A 21646-nucleotide genomic window follows, 5' to 3' on the forward strand; every position below is an offset into this window, starting at 1 on the left:
ACAAAAATAAAACCTCATCTAAAAATGACAAATTGTTCCGGCTTACAACGATGGCGTATCCTTATACATGTGTTTCCGAGCGTCCCATTTGATATTAAACAAAGATTATTTACCGAAATATTCGTGCGTTCACTCGCTGCCTTAAAACAGCGTTATTAATTTTTATAAACACGACCAGAAAATATGAAATATTATGAGCTACCTGCATACAATCCTATCCAATGTTATTAGAATAATGTTAAACCACGACAATTCCCGTGTTTTACTGATCGTTTTATTGTCGATCAGTTAAATGCGTGGGCGTCACCCCCAGAGACACCTAATGCCAAGTAGAGTGATTCAAATTAATCACGTAATTGAGGCAAAGTCGATGAATTAATGTAGCTTATTCATCCTCGCGTGGCCGGAAGCGACAGTCGTTATAACATGGTGGGGTTCTCTTTTATACACATTGTGCCAGCTTACGGGTTACAAATTACCATTACGCTAGTAATGTTGCAGAAATAGCAGCGTAAAGCCTCGGAATTATAAACCTCCAGTTAAGAAGCAAGTGCGCTAATTACTGGACCTTGGCGTCGGGTAACTGCTGCGGATAAAAAATAGAATTCACCTTAAATAAACTACGAAAAAAATCCTTAGTGACCCAATATATATATATGCCGAAAATGATACAACACATACTGTATACAACGTCTTATATACCAATAGTAATTTAACCTATAGTTCAAATACCGTATTTTGCTTTTAAGGTATAAACACCGTTCATAACCAGTTTATGTGCATTATATTTCATTGATGTTTAGTAATGCAGCTGCATATCATATGATGTTTGCAGCAAGTATAGCTTGCTTGAGTTTTCAAAGCGAGGCTACGACTTAAAGTGCATTAGCTTGTAAAAGTAAACGTATCGATGTTTATACAGGGAAAAACAGAAGGAGATACGGGCTCGGCTTGCTCAAAACTATGTCATTGTTGATGCAGACCTTCTGCATTATGTGTACGGACTTTATGTTTGTTTTAAAAAATATATCAAGAACATAACGCATATGGTGTGCCGCCAAGTGTATTATGTCTAAAATAAACTTATTAACGGCAAGTAGGACGATAAGTTGGTTCTTTAAGATCACAAAAAAGATGCCTAAAGAACGCTTAAAATACTTTAATATTCTTTTTTTCTTTGTTTTTTTCGCCAATAGCGAAACCGGGCTATATTCAATTTTGATGCATGCCGCAAAAGCACAAGTCCCACACACGTATGTGGGAAATAATATAAATGCAAATGTGTATAAACAAACACGGTCTCGTTCGCAGCCTCCGCTGAAACAACCACAATATATTCTCATACATCTTGTATTTGTACAAAGCTATAAAACTTGAGCACTTCGTTTATTCTACTTTCGATTAAAATGTTATCATAAGCGGTAATGGTATTGCACTGTGACGTAACAGGGGCAATTCTTACGTGGAGCTAGATACAGCCAACTTTTTAAGGTGGTCCATGAACACTTGTAAGCTGACGTCGTCTGTCAGTACAGGGGCGGATCCATCCTATGTGACAAGGTATTGGTAATTGTTAACGATGGGTTAGTTATGTTTAAGCTGTCTCGTATGTGTACACCTCATGCTTACTGTCGAGTTATAACATAAACGGCTAAATAGATTTATAGTAGGGGGGGAAATGGGACACCTTTAGCACATAATATTCAAATATCCTGATCGTGTTTTAAACAACTAACAACGGTCTATGAGAGTCGTGAGAATGCGGTTTTATAATTCTTTGAATGTTTTTTGTTTACTAACAAATGGGACGAGAAAATATATTAAAAAGGCGTCCCATCTCCCGTCCCCCTACCCCCTACACTAGTATATAAAAACTTTTCCCCCAACAAGAATTAACAGATATTGTGACTCACTTGTTGACCACCTCCCCACATCGTGTTGTGGGTTTGTGAGGGGTTGACTTTGTGGAGAAGGAAGCGGGCCTGACTCCCGCCATGCTGGGTCTCAATGTATCTGGTGGGGTATATGGGAGTTAGGGTATAATATATATGTTAGAGTTAGATGGTGGGGTATATGGGGGTTAGGGTATAATATATATGTTAGGGTAAGATGGTGGGGTATATGGGGGTATAATATATATCCATATATGTATATATACATGTGGGTTACTTTATTGAGGTATGGTTTCGGAGTTTTAGGGGTTGGGGTATATATATAGGGGGTTAGATGGTGGGGTATGTTTTCGGGGCTTTTGGGGTTTAGGGGTATTTATTTATGAATAGGGTTAGATTGTAGGGGTTTTTAGTAAGGTTTTAGGTTACGATATATATATATATATATATATGTTAGATTTGGGGTATATGGTATCAGGGCATTCATTTTATACATAATATGGTTACCATTTACCTAACCGCCCATAAAGAACACATTGCATAACATTTTTATATATCTTGAATACAAGATGAAACCAATCACCTTAAAGAAGAAAAAGGATGTCGCTTAAACCTAATAAGAGTAAAACAAATGGAAAATTGATACACAGCATATGGGGAATGTATTCAAAGTTGGATCAATGGTTTATATAATCAACTACTTTACCTTGGTATTGGAAACCTGGTAGCGAGTATATCTTGTGCGTCATCCACGGGTGCTTGCATTAGTTGACGGAAGTTTTCATATTCGGGTTTCTCTTGGTACCCAGCCTTCTTCCATTGATCTATTGTCTGTAATAATGGGCATTGTTTGTATGTGAATGGGGTTAAGGGGATATAGAAAAATTGGAAGGCCTTCAAGATCCAAATCGTCAAACTTTTTAGGCCAAAATGGCCGAAAAATAAATAAATTAGATAAACAGAAAAATTAAATAAAACTTGAAATGAAATTTATTGTTTTAAATTAAAACAGTTACCTCTCCATGGTAGATGAGAACTTGGAAGAAAGTGTCTAACAGAAGGATCTTGTCCGCTTGTATGCTTGTACTGTCCAATAAGACTGGCTGTAATAGTTTATTATGGGTTAGTATAGGCGCCATATTAGGGGAGGTGGGGAGGCTTGTTCTTCCCCTTAGGAATATGGGGATGTTATGTGTTAACACACTATATGATATTTGTATGTAACATTCACTGAGTTAAACATTGGACAAGTATTTAACCCCAAGGTCTGCTGTGACTTGATTTAAGGGGAAATTAATAAGTATTGGGGAATGGGCCAAATTTGGCATAAATCGCGTGTTGCGAAGTGACAACAATATATGCTCAAGCTAGTTTCGAATAGTAGCCATTACTGAACTTACTATATACCCATACATATATAGGATAACAAAAATACTAAGGGAAAGTTAGGTTTCAACAATGATAAAGTATATGGCTGTTGTTCTAACATGTACAAACCTCAGGAGGACCATTGAATGAATATGAATACAACACTGGCTGCATCATGATGAGTGAGTTAGTGAGATCCTGCCTATTAAACTGGTATCGATAATAAGCGATCTCATCTGGGCTGTGTCCGAATACTTGGAGGAAACTGGATCTTCGAAGGTGGAACATGAACTGTGGGAAATATGATGCATTATATAATTTTTGATTGAATCATAATATCTTTGACTTGAAATAATTGAAAAAGAATTTGAAAAATATTTAAAAAAATTTAATTGAATCTTGACATGATTTTATTATTTATTTAAAGCAAACATCATGTTGTTAAAACAACGAAGAGAATGAAACCAACAGCTAAACGACAGTCTTAAAATTATGACAATTTAAACAATTCATTAGTGACAACAGGATTCAAGCAATTGTCGTTAATGCTACATTCCTACATATCAATAAATTAGTTAAACACCTGTGGATAAAGTGAGAAATTCTCAGCAAATCTGAAACTTTCAGGAGAATCTTTCTGAAACTCCCCGAACTTTTGGCACTGAAAATATAACATGGGTTTGTGTAATGAGTATTGTTGCGTATTTAAAAAATAGTTATTAGTATTTTTTGCATCAAAAATTAAAATTACAACATATATATTGTTGCATAGGCTAACACAAAGAAACTATTTTTATTTTTTGAATCTAAAAATTAAAATACATATCCTGTTGAATGGAAACAGGAAACTACATTGCAATAAAACACCCATGAATGATAGTGAGCCATAGAAAGATAATGTATGTGTGAGTGTTTGTGTACGAACACAAACTGTATTTATTAATTAATGAGGATTTCACAAAAACAACCCAAAAAAGATAAAGATTTTTTAACACTGCTCTGTGTGTTAATCACCAAGACTAAGTGGATGCAAGTAAGACAATAATAATAATATAAATACAGAATTCCAAGAAAGGTTTTTAAAGTATAAATATTAAAATTGTTTTTCCAAGTAAAAACAAAACCTAAGTATTATAATACGTAGTAGTGACCAACGAGCCTAATGTGTTTATAATACACAGTAGTGACTTACAAGCCCAATGTAAATATAATACAAAGTAGTGACTTACAAGTCCAAAGTAAATATACTACACAGTAGTGACTTACAAGCCCAAAGTAAATATAATACAAAGTAGTGACTAACAAGCCCAAAGTATAAATATGATACACAGTAGTGACTTACAAGACCAAAGTATAAATACGATACGAAGTAGAGACTTACAAGCCTGATAAGCATCCTATCCAGCCAACGAAGGACATCTGTCCCATCGTCGCTCACGGATCGGTTGATTGCGAGACGTGACATCAAAACAGCAGCAGCTTCTTGGTCAAAACCTGCAGCTACGTGTGCCTGGCCGGTGGCTGAGTCCGCCCAACTGGGGAAGTATTGATATAATGAAAGTTAAGAAAATGTTGTTTCAGCTTTACATTAACCATGCGTCTTATTAGAGAAAAGAGATAAGTTAACTATGAAGTTAAAAGCTGTGCAAAGACATACAGAAGTTAACTATAAGGTTAAAAGCTGTGCATAGACATACATCCCAGGTCCAAGGTGTGCCTCACTAAAGACCTCACCTAGAATATAATCTCTATTATTGAGCAGTTGAGCACCTACAAACTGCTCAGTGGGGTCTGGATGGTAGCACCCTGGGTGTTGGGGTAACAGACCCATAAAACAGATCTCAAAACATTTAAATTTATAGCAACACCACAAACAAATAGAAATATCATAAATATCATACTTCCGGGCAATTGTTGTGACCCGAATACGTCGTTGTCCGCTTGAATGAACGTAGTGGGTGATGAATTGAACGTTACCCCGTCCCCCTTGTGGTATGGGGGTGTTGTGCTGTGTGGGGGAATAATATGTATTATGACATCACAATAATTATACATTATATATATATTGTTCTCTTTCATTTCTCATGTCTGCGAGTTATTTATCACAAATGTAACTTTGTGGGTGATTGTTTTTGTTATTATTTTTTTACTGTTATGTCCAACAATTTGGACCAAAAGTATTCACTCATGAGGTTACATACAAGACTTCAAATGACGTGATAACTGGTAAGCGGGCACAAGGTGTAAAAAACATCAGTGGTATAACGATTGTCAGTGTCCTGCCACGCATACCAGAACAAACAAGTTACATTCATTCAGTATTGATAGGCGGGCATTAGGTGGACTTTGTTGTCCAAACATAAACAGGTTACATTCCTTAATTCCACCCATACCTGGTTAACAACTTCGAAGAACACCGACAAAGTGGTGGCGGGGTCGATACCGCTCGCTTTCCACTGAGAAGTTCCCCCGATGCCGATCTCGGTCTCCGATACACACGGACTCTTCACGTTAAGCGACACACAAGGTCCGATAACCCCGTTCACTTTGATTTCTCGGGAGGTCTGGGAGGAGGGGGTTAGTTCAGCGGTGAGACACAAACTTGTATTAATTAAGTTTAGTTAAAGATCGAAAGACAGTAACTTTAAGGTAATTAACATACTGACTGTAAGAATTACGATACTTAGTCCAGAATTATAATACTTATTACTTAGTTGGAGTTGCGAGACTTAGTTAGTCAGTGAGCCACAAACTTGAATTAATTAACATACTGACTACTAGAGTTACGAGACTTAGTCCAGAACATGGTCAAACTTTTTTGCAAAGTACATTCTATAGAATAGAAAGTACATAACTAGCCATGGTTTAGGGGTAATGGTCCAAATCTGGCCTAAATCCCAGGAATCCATTCTATTCTACTTGTATGAGGTCCTACAGTGATATGCCATGTATTTATTGGGGCATGCATGTCTTTCATTTAAATTTAAATTTATAAAACATATTTTACCTTGATCTCCATGACGGCATTGAATGCCATGTTAAATTCACCCTTGCTGTCTTTGGAGAAAACCTTTTGGAAAGTTTGTTTGAACAGTGAGGTGTTAAATGAATCTCCCATGACCATGATACCACTGTGGAGGGGAAGGGAATTAGAGACTAACTTTATAATTATTGAACATACTGTACTAAGCTGAAGTTGTGGAGTAATGTACAAAATCTGGCCTAATTCCCAAACAGAGTATAATAGGCTATTGAGCTAAATCAAAAAATATTAATTTTCCGCCCAAAATGGTGGCGTTTTTAAGTTATTAATTTAATATACCTGCAAACAGCGGAAAACTTTACAATTAATAAATATATCGTTCTTACTGAGCTAATTAAAAAATATCAACTTTTGTTCCAAATGGTAGTATTTTTAGGTTTAAGTTATTATTATAACTGCAAACAGCAGGAGTTATAACACGCTTACTGTAAAAACAGAAGTACAAGCAGGCACATTATGCCTGGTAGTTGAAGTAACAAAACAACTTCATTCAAGGTTGTACAGCTACCTTACCCTGTAATGTTGGTGCAACATTTCATTTCATGGAGACCAGTTTGATCAAGCGCGCACGCATAGATGTCAATCACGTGACCATTATTGGCAGCTCTCACAGAAAGAGATTCATAATGCTGGAATAAAATTAGTTTTGTTACCGGGTTCATCATTTACTAATAACAAGCCAAAGACACTTTATATTTGTCGATGAAAAAACACCTAATGGTAAACCGTGATGATGTTCATATGAATAAGTTTGGTTCTTAAAATAACAAAAATGAGATACATAGCTTTGTTTTTAAACATCTCAAAAAAAAAACTTTTTAAAAATCGTACATATACAGGATTTTGTAAAAATTGTAAACCCAACATTGAGAGATGACTTGAGTGTGGGTGATATTACATTGACATTTGTTTTATATTTTATTGGCAATTAGGATTACTTTACATCCTATTGAACAGGATATGAATATATTTGAAGCTGGGTCCATAGTATATCTAAAGTATATAAGCTTTATATGCGACAAATTTGTGTATGACTGGTTTATAAATTTAAACATTTAAAGTGCAAACCATCTATATAGTAACTACCACTACCGTATAGTAGGGTGGGGAAAGATGGGACACTTTTTCGTTCTATTTTCTTATTCCATTTGATAGTAAATAAAGAACATTCAAAGAATTAAAAAACCACATTCTTGTGACTGCTATAGACCGCTGGTAATTGATTAAAACACGATCAGGACATTTGGATATTATGTGCTAAAGGTATCCCACCCTACTCAATTGCAATATAAACTTACCTTGACTGCCTTCTTGGTGTATTTATTGTTATCCTTCTCAATATCGTACCATGACCTGATTGTGTTTTCCAAGCTTTCATCGATGATCATACCGGGGCCTTGGGTGCAAGGTCCTCCCATGAACAACATGATACGCGATGCTACGTTAGGGAAGGCACACTGTAGATGAACATGTATTTGAATGGTGGTGGAATAATAGAGATTAAGGGTAATGGGCAAATTATGGCTTGAATCTAAGGTTCCAGCCACGCTGTAGAACCTTACTCGTATAGTATAGATCAAGTTCTAATTTCTTATTATATTAAGGTACGTCAATCAAAGTTTAAATTCACGGTGTTTTATTAAAAATAAAGTTTAAACCTCCTTTTTTTATTCCCACTGCGCCAATGAACTTATAAAACTATTCCATTTCCATTATATTACCGATCAAATAGATATATTATATTAATAGACTAAAATGTTTGTACTGAAACTTTTAAAATACAATCAAATATATGGACATACTATAGGCTGTAATGTTTGCATTGAAACCTCCCCACTCACCTCTAGCAAACCAACAGCAATGGACAGAGCAGCTCCAACAGATCTCACGGGACGTTTGCCTTGACTAACAGGCCATGGATCCCGTTGTAACTCGCCAAGTAAATCAGTGACAAACATGTCGCATTTATGTAATGGCTGAAGGAACCTGGAGGTTGGGAATGCAACTAAATGTTAATGTAAATTTAAACTACAAGTGTCATCTTACTTAACATAAAACAATGCTCCAGCATACAACAGTAAGCAAAACTTAGAAAGTTTTAAAGATGTTATATCATACGATTCATACTATAATTTCTAAAATTAAGGTTTTAGAAAGGGAAGAATCTTTTGCAGGTGTGAAAAAATAAAACCCCATCTTTTATGGACACAAGAAGCTGCGTCAAGCACCCATAGAGTTTGTGGAGTATTCCTGCCATTCCCAGTTACAGAATTACCATTTATGCATTTTATAAAAGTTTGAAAAACAAAACTACAGTTTATAGAACCTGTTAGCTGGTCTTGCTTGAGGTTGTTGACCTTGTTGGGGGTTACCCGAGGCCACTTTGTTCAAACCAAGCATTTCCTATTAAACATATTATTAAGTTATTATGCGTTGTACGAATTAATTGGATGTAATTAATGAAAACCACATACTACAAACATTATGGTATAATTGGCAAGTAACATTATACATATACATAGGATTATTGAAACAGATAATAGAAAAAAAAAATAGAATAATAAAAATACATATACTAATGTGAATTGTGAACCTTCTGTAATAAATATTCAAGCAAGAATAATATCAACTTCAGCTAACTATGGTAATGGATAACACCGAGAACTCATTGTAATAGAATGCCTTGTTGTACAAACTTGTCTAAATAAAATAAACTATCTACTATTATTTTCGACAGACAAAATACATCCGTTCTTTGTGGGTGAGGTCCCGCAGCTGGCTTGCCATGGGTCTTAGGATTTAGTCCAGGATTGGTTCATTACTCCATCGGTGGAATATTTACTACTATTCTACACAGAGGAAAATACAACTCACTTGAATCTGCTTAGCAGCGAGGTCTTTGGTTCCTCGGAAAACATAACTTTTCGATATTCCTTCAGTACCGAGTTCATGCACTTGTACCATCCTACCATACGTAATGAGACCGATAACGGCATTGTTGGGCAACAAACTAAGCGACATTTGAAGAGATTCCTTCATTGCCTGTGAAGTAAAAACAATGTTATATAAGTAGTTGTGTCAAGGTGTAAAAAACATAGAATTTTAGTAAAAATTGGAAAGGGTGCTAGTAATGAAAAAGTTGTAAATTTTCAATTAAAGTTTTACCAACTATAGTTTAGCAGCCAAAGTTAAAATTCCCTTATTTTAGCTTTTCTTCTCAGGTTCTTAGTTATTCCGATGTTGGTTACTGTATTTGTAGTTAATACGCACTAAATTTATTTTATATTCAGAAATGGATAAATTTGAATCAAAGCCAAACCTGCAGATCTTCCTCGTCCATACAGGTGTCAATCACGAATAAGAACAAAGGTCCAATGGGAGCAGAGCCGGGCACTTGGTACTCGATGGTTGTAAACTGTGGGATGAGTTCCGCAGGTTGATGAGTCTCTGATATCGCTCCGTAACTTGCTGGAAACTGGGTTAAAGTGGATTTGTTAGACAACAATGAGCTTATGGAAGTGTTTGGGAGGTGTAATGGGCCAACTCTAGTCTAAATGAGAGAGTGGCTTCATTTTTTAACTAGGTAAGGGGAAATTTAGCTTCCAATGAAGAATGTTCAATTATTATTAGAGCTCTAATTAGCCAATTGTGGCCGAAATCTTAGGACCCATGGCGTGCCACGCTCTAGAACCTCACCCACATGATAAGACGCCACTTACTGGGTTACGTTGGTAACAGAAGTTGCACGACCAAATCTTGCTTCTGTAATCAACTTGGCTGAAAATAAAGAAATTATTTACTTGAGGGAATCTGATATTTATTATTTATAGTAAAACATGTAATTACAAGATATGGATAAATGGACATTAAAGATTGGTGGGGAAAACTAGGAGGTTAGGTAAACAACAGAATTTTACTCAGAAAATTTGTGTCTTTCACACCTTATTATTATTGAAAAGTTGAAAATGTGATCAGTTTTATTTACGAAAACCAAACCTACCAGAGGGGGTTTAACACAGCTCTGCAAGTGTGTCTGGTGCACAAGATAGGTTCATATTGTATTGGAGGTAAATCTACACGCTCCTTTAGTGGTGTGAATAAACAAGATAGCGGCACCACCATTCGAGTGGCTTCGAGCCGCGACGACGGCCACACATTCCAACTCCATCGAATGCCGTCCCTGTCCTCATTCTGCATGATGTATTCCTGGTACGTCGACATCTTATATTGCCGCTTGCCACGCAAGGTTTAAAACTGTTGGAAATTTCCTAAAAGTTGGCTGAATGGTAAAAAATAGTTAAATTAATTTTTTTTACGAACAAATACGACTAAGAAATTAACCTCCATAAAATAGATACATGTAAGTTTCAATATTTTACTTAAATACCCCCAAAAAAGTAAATAACAAAACAAAATAACGTATAGAAATAGGCGAAGAAAAACTACATGGGTAAAACAACCCTAAAAATACGCATACCGTTTTTAAAGTGACTAAAAACTTTAAAATAAATCTGCCTTAAGTAGCCCAAGAACATAGTTTTTCAAAACTACCGTATCTATTCGAAACAAACACTAGAATCCTCTACACAAAAACAATTTTTCAGATTTTGCTTTTTTTCTAAAAATCAGCTGTGTGTGTCATGTTCACCAAAGCGTAACGGAATCGTTAAAAGTTATGCGCGCAAGGTTTTGTTGCTAAATGTCTGGTAAAAAATGCAAATACAAACTTTAAAAGATTTGTGATTGTACCGTTTTTGTTTTAATAAAATAATATCCAATAATATATTTTAAATAACTGTGTATGACTAAGAATATTAAATTATAAATAGTTGATAAAATTACAAATTTAGAAACTGTGATACCTTGCTCGCATCTGTTATTACGCAAGTTCGCATGCTGTGGGACACGTCATCTTTTTAAATGTCACAAATAAACTATACGTCTGCCTATAATTTCTACAAAATAGAACGGTGTGAGCCCTTTTATTGCAAATGTACAAACAACGAACATGTTTATTTGCTAACCGACGATGTGCAACAAAAATAATATTCGGTTTGCAAGCGGTCACTTATACTGCAGTATGCTATGCACGAAAATCACATCTAGATCAAATGAGTCAAATATGTTTCTTTTTATTGTTGTACCACCATACTACAAAATATTATAATGCTTTAAAGTAAACGTTCCGCAACGCATTGGGCGGGAATGTGCTTAACTACTGTTGGTTATTTATCATTTCGATCATTATACCGATTTTCGTAGTTCAGTTTTGTTTCGTGTAGGTTACCTCCTTAATAACATAAACCCAATTTAAGTTTTGTTTTAAGTATAATCACGTCACCATTAACATTAAGGTGAGAAAATTGCCGTCGTCATTCAAAAACCGAAACCTTCGACGATCTATAAACAAGTGATGATCTAAATATGTTGCGGGCTACGTAGACTGCCGTGATACGCGTAATGCATGCGTGATATCCCGATAAAGGCCGATCTGAACACGAGGGTTCAGTTGAGCATGTCTGCGAGGAAAAGAAACAAAAGCAAAATTTAACGATTTACAAAAATCGTGCAACTCCTAACGGATACGTGATAGTAAGCCGCAAATTCTCAAAACATTTATACAGATATTACACATTAAGTTAGACATGACGTATTTTACATATCCGCGATTTAAGTATTAAGGATATCATCTATTAATAGTTTCTTAATGTCTTAATGGCTAAAGATTAAAAAACCTTTAGGAAATAGTGATATGTTACCGGCAGGATATATATATACGGTGCTTCATAACACGTAAGTGGTCACATAGATCTTTTTTCGTCAAACATTTGCTGATTTTTGTCTGGTATCTAGAATTCATGGTATGTAGTCCCTGGTGGTGCCGAATCAGCTACAGACCGCAGGCATTTTATGCATAGCCTAACCGGTTAATGCATAAGCTGGCTTAAAATAAGGCGAAGTTAAGTTAAAACTCTGAATGGCAGACGGACGTTGGAAAAAGTAATGTTTTATATACAAGATGCGCCAAAAATACCACAACATAAAATACTATTTGACAGTGCGTTTAGCAGAAGTAACATAATAGCATTTTGGTATAACCGCAATACATGAACAGCTGATAATTAAATAAAACTTTGCTTTGTCTTCGTGTGGCCGGAACGACAGTAGAGTAATAACATGATTACGAGTTACCATGTATGTTACTTTGTGGGTTATTGTTCTTTTGTGTTTTTTTTATTTTATTTACAGAGTTAAACCGTATCCTGACAATTTTAAAACGGAGTTGTTAATTGCTAAAATACAACGAGAGAATATAATATAAGATGTTTATGGGCCATTTTACCCATATGACTAAACATATACGTCTAGGAAGAAATGATCATATATACAGATTTTTAAACGGTTAAGAAAAATAAATATCCAACAGGACAAGCGTCCTTGCATTAATAAACTACTTAGGGGTTTATTGCGATATTATAAATAGCAAACTCAGCACTTCCGTGTTCGATGAATAGACTGTTTAACACGGCGGGTTATAAAAGCACAATGCAGCTTCAACACACGTTTCTTTTACTCACAGTCTAAATTTCCGAGAAAGTAATTTAACATCGAGATAAGCGTTTAAAAGGGAGATCTCGCTCTGTTTCCTCGCATTAATATCAAGCGAAAGATTAAGTATGTGTATTTACTACTTTAAATATATATTTATTTTTTTTCTTTGCAAAAAGTGTTCGGGAATTTGCGTGCTTCGTTTAGTATGGGTGTTATGTTTAGTTAACAGTTTATGATAAACGGTATTCTATTTATAAATTGCAGGGCGGATGTTCTGTTTTTACCTTTTTATTAGCACGCCTGGTTAGTTTAGTTCAGATCTTTATACGCCAGTTTTAGGTAACTATATGACGTGTAAGATAGACTTTATCGCTTAGTTAGGTCCATTCTTAATGTATGAGGTCTTTCGGCATGCCCTCCTATAAAGGGCTAAATTAATCTAAACAGGTGTTAACTTCATGATATGCATTACAGCAGCTCTATAGTGTATCTTATTTATCGCTGTTGAAGTAATTTACCCAAAGATGTCGTCTAATGATGTGCTGGTAAATACAGGTAATTTATTACGCAAGCTTCTGTTTCTGTTACCTTTAACCTATTTCAGTTAAATTATTGTAACTCACTGTAAAATTACTGTTTCAATCGACTTTTTTCCCGGTGTTTTAAAAGTTTTAGTTTGTTGTTTTAATTAATATGAGCCTTGTTGTCATATAGTAGGGTGGGGGGAGATGGGACACCTTTTCACTCTATTTGTCCCATTTGGTAGTAAACAAAGAACATTTTAAAAGAATTATAAAACCATATCCTCACGACTTCTATAGACCGCGTTGTTAATTGTTCAAAACACGACCACGAATCCACGATGTTTAAATACTTTGTGCTAAAGGTTTAATATCTTCCCTACCCTACTATATTTAAAAATCAAAACAAACTTATGATCTGCATGCAAATCATTTACTATAAAAAGCGAATCATTTGCATATATAGTAGTAACTGCCATGTCATGGCCATTTAATTACGGTGTACTTTTAGCTTATTGTAATTTTTGAAGCGTTAGTGTTTTAGTTTAAAATATTATAGTAGGCTGGGGTAAGTTGGGACACATTTTCATTCTCTTTTCTGGTCCCATTTCGTATTAAACAAAGAGTATTCACAGAATTAAAATACCGCATAGCTCCTAACTCTAAAAAAGCGTTGTTAATTGTTTAAAACACAATCAGGAAGTATGAGATTTGGGTGCTAATCTTATATCCACTATATGATTGAGTTTACCTTATTACATCATGCCAAAGTAAAACAAAGGCCTGGGGATTTTTAACATTAAATAGACTTTTTAACCGGAGAAGATAGGCTGTTGTTTTTGTGAAGTAAATAGCCTTTATTATTGTTAACGAATGGAAAAATAACAATTGTTTATGGTTGGTGAGTACAGGATATATACATGTTCATATATAATACCCAAACTTATTCCCAGACGCAAAAGTTGCATTCTCTGGCGTTATATGCGCGGTCGGACTGGTTGGGAATTTCCTAGTTATGTTCGTTGTTCTAGTTTTGCGGGAATTTCGAAAATCTGTCACTCATTGGTGAGTCATAAAACAATATTATTGTGGATAATTGTTTTAAAATACAATTCATTGTGCCGTCACTGGTCACCCTTTTTAAACAATCGATGTAAACAGGTACGTCCTCCAGTTAGCCATAGCTGACTCGCTGTTCCTAATATCTCTTCCGTTCAAAATGATTGAGGACATTAATGGATACTGGATGTACCCGGAGTGGATGTGCAAAGGGAAAGAAACTTTATTGTTTCTCAACTATTATACTTCCGTGTCGTTTCTAATGGTGAGAAAATAAACCGAACACTTTGTATTACTGATAATCACATCTTAGTATCTTTATCTTTATTCAAATTTTTGCAATTCCTTTCAAGAGTACAAAACTGCAACAATACTTATCATGTTTGAAGGAGGATAAATGCAAACTACGTCATTAATTCGTAACACTTTGTTTAAATGTAAATTTGAAATGCACCGATGTTGTAGTACATAATATCCCATATTTCCTGATCGTGTTTTAAACAATTATCGAGAGTCTATGGAAGTCGTGCATATACGGTTACCGGTAATATTTTTTGTTTACCACTAAATGCGATGATAAAAGAGAATAAAAACATGGACCATCTTACCCCAACCTACAATATATGCCAAACCAAACTGAACACCAGATGTTTTACAGATTATGAGTATAGACCGTTACATCGCCGTCTGTCATCCTTTCTCAGATACATTACAACGACTACGCAAACCCAAATCAGCAATTATAATAACAGTTACAACATGGGTGGCCGGTTTGCTTATATGCATACCTGTTATGCTGTACAGCTTCAAAGTTGGAATCCAACCCAACTGTAGATGCACGTAAGTATAAACAAATGAGTGAATGTTGTTTATTGAATGGCGCAGCAACGACAGTCTTTATAGTAGAGTGGGGGAAGATGGGACATCTTTAGCACAAAATATATAAATATCCTGGTCGTATTTTAAACAATTAACAATGGTCTATGAAAGTCGCGAGAAAAAAGTTTTATAATTCTTTAAAAGTTCTTTGTTTACTGCCAAAATGTACGAGAAAATAGAATGAAAAGGTGTCCCATCTTCCCCCATCCTAATATATAACACAGGTGTTCTGTTCTATACACCTCGTGCTGCCGCTTATGAGTTACCACGTATGTAACATTTCGCGGATTTTTTTAAACTTTTAGATGTTGTGTATCGCTGACGATTTAATCAATACATAAGGGTCAAGAAAGTTATAACAGTTCCGTTAAGTGTAACTGTATGTAGTAAATATTTCATAAACCATCTAGAAAAAAATCGCATTATATTGTACAGATACCAATTCCCGAAGCCAGCGATCGATCACATGGCTAGTTGCTTGGACAATAACCTCACGTTAGCTGAATGTGAAGCAGTTCAAGTCCATTCTTTACCTGAGGGACCGGAGCAACATTGCAAGTATGTTTAGATTTTGTTCAAAAAAATCAATATAGTAGGGTGGGGGAAGGTGGGTCACTTTTAGCACATAATAACCAAATATCCTGATCGTGTTTTAAACAATTAACAACGGTCTATGGAAGTCGTGAGGGTACGGTTTTATAATTTTTTTGAGTTTAATTTATTTATTACCAAATGGGAAGAGAAAATAGAATAAAATGGTTTCTCATCTTTTTCTACTGTACTATTTAAAATTAGAAAAATTTATTGAGGCAATCGACATGTAGACTATATACATCTTACCGCAACCTACTATATTATATTAAACATATGTTTAACGCTGCTTTAGATTTACCAATTATATACGATTGTAGGTCATTAAGTCTCGGTTTGGGTGGCGGCGGTAATACACCTGATTATAACTACGCTGCAACGGAAGCAACGAACGTCTTTTCCGGTGACGGTGCCAGTGACGTCATAAACAATAGTACCAATGACGTCATGAATAACGGCACGACAAACGGAACATCGGATGGGGGCGACTACTTTGGTGCAAATGAAGCAACTGGCATGAGTTCGAGTGACGGTGACGTCATGTACAATGGTACCAGTGACGTCACAAATGACACTGATGGCGACCAATCGTATACCGACTATAATTACGACTACACGTAAGTACATGTACTCACTGTGGAGTTATAACATGAGTGTCTTCTTATACACCAGGCACACATGGTGCATTCATACACCTCATGCTCACTGTTGAGTTCAAACACTGGTGTAGTTTATAATATATGGGACCATATAAATGTAACACATTTCATTACAGCGATACGTTTACGGACGGCACGCCCGAGTCTTGCCATTACCATACCAGAGCTTATGGGTTTAAAGTTTTCAACATCTTCAACTTCGTTGTAATGTTTATTCTCCCGCTGGCGGTAAGTGATTTGCAGAAAGTTAAAATTCTCTGTTTTCCAACAATTGGAACGATTTAGGAGAATGTAAACTATGCCATCTTAGCCCAATCCACAATTAAGTGTAATTAGTTATAGGTTTAACAGCCATGCTTTTATTTTACGCTTTTACTCGAGTAGTATTTACCGGTTAGTATTTACCGGCTAGCGCTTTTTAACGTCTGTTGTTTTGCTGCTAATTCTCTCCTTGATTTCATTCTCTTTAGCTGTCCTATATTTGCCAGTAAACAAATAATGTTTACAGAATTATAAAACAGTATCTTCACGACTTAAAATGGCGTTGTTAATTATCAAAACACGACCGGGGAATACGGAACTTAGATGCCTGCGGTATCCCAATTTACCCCACAGTACCATAATATAATAACTCTTAGGTGATGGGCGCGTGTTATGGTCTTATTATATTCCGCCTTACGTCGGGACCGTTGAAAGATAAAAGTGAGAGTCGATCGGGGACGAATAAATCGTCAAAGTCGGAGAAAGATCGCCGCCGTGTGACGATTATGTGCTTATGTTTGGTTGGATGTTTCTTCGTGTGTTGGTTGCCATTCCATGCAGTTCACATTGCCAAAATAGTCGGAATATCTGGACAAACTGTAAGTGTTCATGACGCCCACGGTTACTATGTGACTGGATTTTACTATTTATACTCGCCTATAAGGTTACATACGTGGTAACAAGAAGCACGAGGTGTATGAAACAAAACAACATGGTTATAAATGTCGTTGCACATAACCGTGGGAATAAATAAGTTGTATTCATTTACATTCAAATACAGGGCCCCAAAGCCTATATGCTCTCAACAATCCAATTTAAACAGTTGAAGTGAAAAATAACCCCGAAACTAAATCAGTCGCATTCCCTCCAATTTATGTTTTCAGTTTCCCTTATTTGCAATTGCATCAATAATGCGTGCACGGCCTAGCTTCGAACACAATAGAATATAAACCAATATAATATATAGTACGATGGGGGAAAATGGGACACCTTCTATTTTATTTTATCGTCTTGAATAGTAGCAAACCAAGAACACTCAAAGAATTATAAAACCGTATCCTCACGACTCACATATAGACCGTTGTTTATTTTTTAAACCACGATCAGGATTTGTTGCTATTATGTGCTAAAGGTGTCCCATCTACCCCACTCTACTATACATGACGCATAACATTGATAGCATAGTCAAATACAATAAAAAAAACTCAGTGGTAATTTCCAATTGTTTTTACCAGGATGCGCTGTGTAGGATATTACCGGTTGTTGCATCATTACTGGCTTATTCAAACTCCGCACTTAATCCCTACCTCTACAGCTTTCTGGGCGGAAACTTTGCACAACGTTGGAAGTAAGTATATGTTATAAACCAAAACGACTGGTTCCGAATTATGAAGAGTCATTGTATTATAGTACATTTGGGTAAACTACATAAGGTATATAGTTGTGTGAGGGAAGACGGGACACCTTTGGCACCTAATGTCCAAATATAGACATGCAAAACGCACTATAGTAGTGACTGAATAAAAATAGCTGACAGCATCGGGTTTTAAACAACTAACAATGGTCTATGAGAGTCTTCATGATACAGTTTATGATTCTTTGAATTTTCTTTGTTTTCTATCTAATTGAACGAGAAAACAGAAGGAAAGGGTGTCCCATCTTTTCTCACCCTACTATATCATAGCACATTTGGGCAAAACATAAAGTATACGATATAGCGATAGATCGCGTCCGTATCAAGTTTTATTGACAACACAGCTAAACGTAAACGTTTGATTCGTCAACATCACGTACCGGGTCAGCCGGTAGTTTATACATAAACATTGTATTACACGTGATACGTATCGCAGTGACGTGTGTATGAAGTCCATCATGAATATGTGGGCCCTGGGTGCATCGTCATATAGTAGGGTGGGAGAAAATGGGACATCTCTTTATTCTATTTTCTCGTCCCATTTAGCAGTAAACAAAAAATATTTTCTTGGCCTTTTTGGAAGTAAACAAAGACTATATTCAAATAATTATAAAACCGCATCCTCACGACTACCATAGACCGTTGTTTTTTGTTTAAAATACAATCAGGCTATTTGGATATTATGTGCTAAATTCGCTTGCGAAGTCGCATGCAAACCCATTACCGAGTTTCGCATGCGGCAGCGAAATCCGGACTAAACCGACAAAACGGACGAATTCCGGATACTGTGTACAGCCACCTTCACGCTGCTGGTGGTTGCAGGACGCTTTAAAAATTACAATATATTTAATTTTTCATCTGAATTAACTTATAGTTCTGTAAGCTCTGGCTTTATAAATTCAGGCCGAATATTGACATCGACTAGTCCCGGCCACGCTATAGGTTAAATTAATTATAAAACATTTTTTATAGGGCCGCTACAGGCAGCGTTAAAAAATCCGTTACTAAGGCCCCATCAACGTCAAACTCTGGAGTCGGAGCGGTTCATTTTAAAAAGAAAAGAAACGACAACTCTAGCAGTCAAGTATCTAATACAGCGATTACTCGACTTAACAGGTAAATACTGGGTTGCCCTTTAATAAAATCACAGACATATATCGCCATAGCCATTAAAAAGTAAGATCCTCCATAAAGAACTACCCAAAAATGCTATTTTGTAAAAGCATTGGCATTTATACCGCCATACTTAAAAATATTCACGAAAATAGATCCCACAAAGTTACACGGGGTAAACCAGGCACGAGGTGTATGGAACGGAACACCTGTGTTATAACGGCTGTCGCTGCTCTGCTATAGGCAGTACGAGGATGAATAAGTTACCTTATTTATTCACAATTATTTTCTAAATCTATGGTCGTAAAAACAGGGGTTGTCCGGCCTACGTTTAAAAAATTGACATTAGTTAGTACTTGGTCTTAAAATAAAAGCGAAACAAAAGATTTTGAATGTTTTATTTCAGGAAAAGTAAACCGATCGATTCGTCGATGGACGGTTCGAACACGGCGTCCAATATTTGATGTAAAGATATATCAGTTGCTGCACAGAGCATATACGTGATATTGATACACGTTACAACGGATCAGTAACTTTATGTCTATATTCGTCATATCTCAGATACAATGTACTGTTGCTGCGTATAAGATGGATACCGTTAACACATAATATCCAATATTTCTTAATCTTGTTTTCAACAATTAAAAACAGTTTTCTAGAGTCGAGGATACGGTCGTATATTTCTGTAAATATATATTTTGTTTACTACTAAATACGACGGAAAATACAATAAAAACTTGTTCCATCTTACCCCACCCTAATATATTAAATATAACAATAGTTTTTCTGTAAAGCGCCCACGTGTAAAATACTCATTGCACTGTATTCTTATTATTTACAATGTACAACAGTTAAAAAAATAAACACAACAATAAATGTAAAAAATCTGTTCAAGCTGTGTTATTCTACTCTGCAGGGTGGAATGCCATAGGACTTAAGATATAGTTAAGAGTTGGCTCATTTCTCAGGTTTAGGCTGCAAAAAAATTGTAAAATTAAGTAGGAGTTTTCAACTTGGAAATGGGGCCTTAAAATAATTTAAAATAAAATATAGAAATAGATATTTCATACTAAAAAAATAAAATCGTTTATAATAAAACAAGTTTGGTCCTCCATGGGACGAGACAACATTTTTTAGCTTTAGCTTTGTTCAACTTTTGCACAGTATTTAAGAAGCAAACATAACACGATCCAACGGCAAAGGCGCAAGTGCAGTTCAATCAGCAAGCAGTCAGCTAACCTACTAGTCTTATCCTTTTAAACAAGCTTCCAATCGCCTTGGTGATTTACCAAGAGTGGATTACACCTTAGTCTAAAAAAGGTGGCTTTAATTGAAGCTCTTTGGTCGTCTACTATGAGCTACTAACATGATGGCTACCTCTACACCGATAACGAACCGCTGGACTTAATCGGCTTAACCAAAACAAGCTCCTTATCGCTTCTTATGTATTTCCTTCGCCCTTGTAACTATCTGCCTCTGGATAAGTAAGGTATTTGAGCAATGGGATCTTCTCATTGACTTTGTATGACGGATACAGTCCTGTTTTTTTAGTACGTCTGTTCGTTCCTTTAGAATAGCCATCCCAGTGGTTGCCCGACAGTACGACTACGTCTCCAATCCTCAGTTCAATCTCCTGGCTCCCAGGTTTCGGGGCATGATCTAACACAGCTGTTTGTTCATGAGCGGTTTGCCCACCGCAGTAATAAACATCATCAAGCGAATGGAAGTAGTTTGAAGCATCAGGATGTAAGGTTTGCATTAGTTCGTAAGCAACGCGACAAACCTGTGATAAAAAGCGTGTGTTGTAAGTTTGCATAAATCATGGTATATCGACAATTCAAAAGGCCGGTATAAGGATTTAGACAAAATACAATGTACAGGGTAAAAGGTAATGGTTTTCATTCAGAGTTTTATTTTAACAATGGTGCAAAGTGCAGGGAAGTGTTTCGTGTCTATGAAAATAACCCTCTGGCCATGACAGAATGAGAAACATTAGTTTAGACATTATATAATTGCTACATGTGTGTGTACGTTATAACCAGGTCTGTCCAGAGCTCCCGGAAGTAAAGTGTATTCAGATATTAAATAAATTAAATTTATTGCAATCTGAGTTTTAAAGTGTCTGCAACTACCGTAACGCCATTCCACCAAACTGAAAAATTTAATCGAGCGTCTGGAACGTCGTTTTACTGGTTTTAGGTTAAAAAAAGTTTATAAAAAACACCACATTCCTTACCTGTGAGGAAAACGTACACACAAGGTAATTGCATTTTGATAGCAAATGTATATCAGCA

At 35.9% G+C, this 21646-nt stretch overlaps 2 protein-coding genes and 1 long non-coding RNA gene across 3 annotated transcripts; 1 reads left to right on the plus strand and 2 right to left on the minus strand.

Annotated features, from left to right (window-relative positions):
• Positions 1-1334: 1334 nt before the first annotated feature.
• On the minus strand, positions 1335-10580 carry LOC100183335 (protein transport protein Sec23A). Its single transcript, XM_002129428.3, has 18 exons — positions 10304-10580; positions 10023-10080; positions 9623-9778; positions 9178-9345; positions 8630-8706; positions 8145-8289; positions 7602-7760; positions 6817-6932; positions 6268-6391; positions 5654-5824; positions 5162-5268; positions 4642-4795; positions 3844-3921; positions 3390-3551; positions 2909-2995; positions 2599-2723; positions 1914-2013; positions 1335-1548 (listed from the first exon to the last, which is right to left on the minus strand). Exons 1-18 carry the CDS (start codon positions 10522-10524, stop codon positions 1459-1461), a joined length of 2298 nt encoding a protein of 765 aa, XP_002129464.1. The 5' UTR covers positions 10525-10580; the 3' UTR covers positions 1335-1458.
• A 2747-nt stretch (positions 10581-13327) lies between these two features.
• On the plus strand, positions 13328-20194 carry LOC100184894 (somatostatin receptor type 2-like). The gene is made up of 11 exons (XM_002124245.4): positions 13328-13410; positions 14330-14441; positions 14538-14700; positions 15094-15275; positions 15750-15872; positions 16226-16522; positions 16681-16792; positions 17203-17424; positions 18061-18173; positions 19212-19355; positions 19759-20194. The coding sequence occupies exons 1-11, from the start codon at positions 13380-13382 to the stop codon at positions 19814-19816; spliced, it is 1557 nt and encodes a 518-aa protein (XP_002124281.1). The 5' UTR covers positions 13328-13379; the 3' UTR covers positions 19817-20194.
• On the minus strand, positions 20157-21646 carry LOC113474687. The gene is made up of 2 exons (XR_003396376.1): positions 21589-21646; positions 20157-21135 (listed from the first exon to the last, which is right to left on the minus strand). It is a non-coding gene; the product is annotated as an uncharacterized LOC113474687 (long non-coding RNA).

The sequence above is a fragment of the Ciona intestinalis genome, chromosome 11 (assembly GCF_000224145.3).
Source record: "Ciona intestinalis chromosome 11, KH, whole genome shotgun sequence".
NCBI classification, from domain to species: Eukaryota; Metazoa; Chordata; class Ascidiacea; order Phlebobranchia; family Cionidae; genus Ciona; species Ciona intestinalis.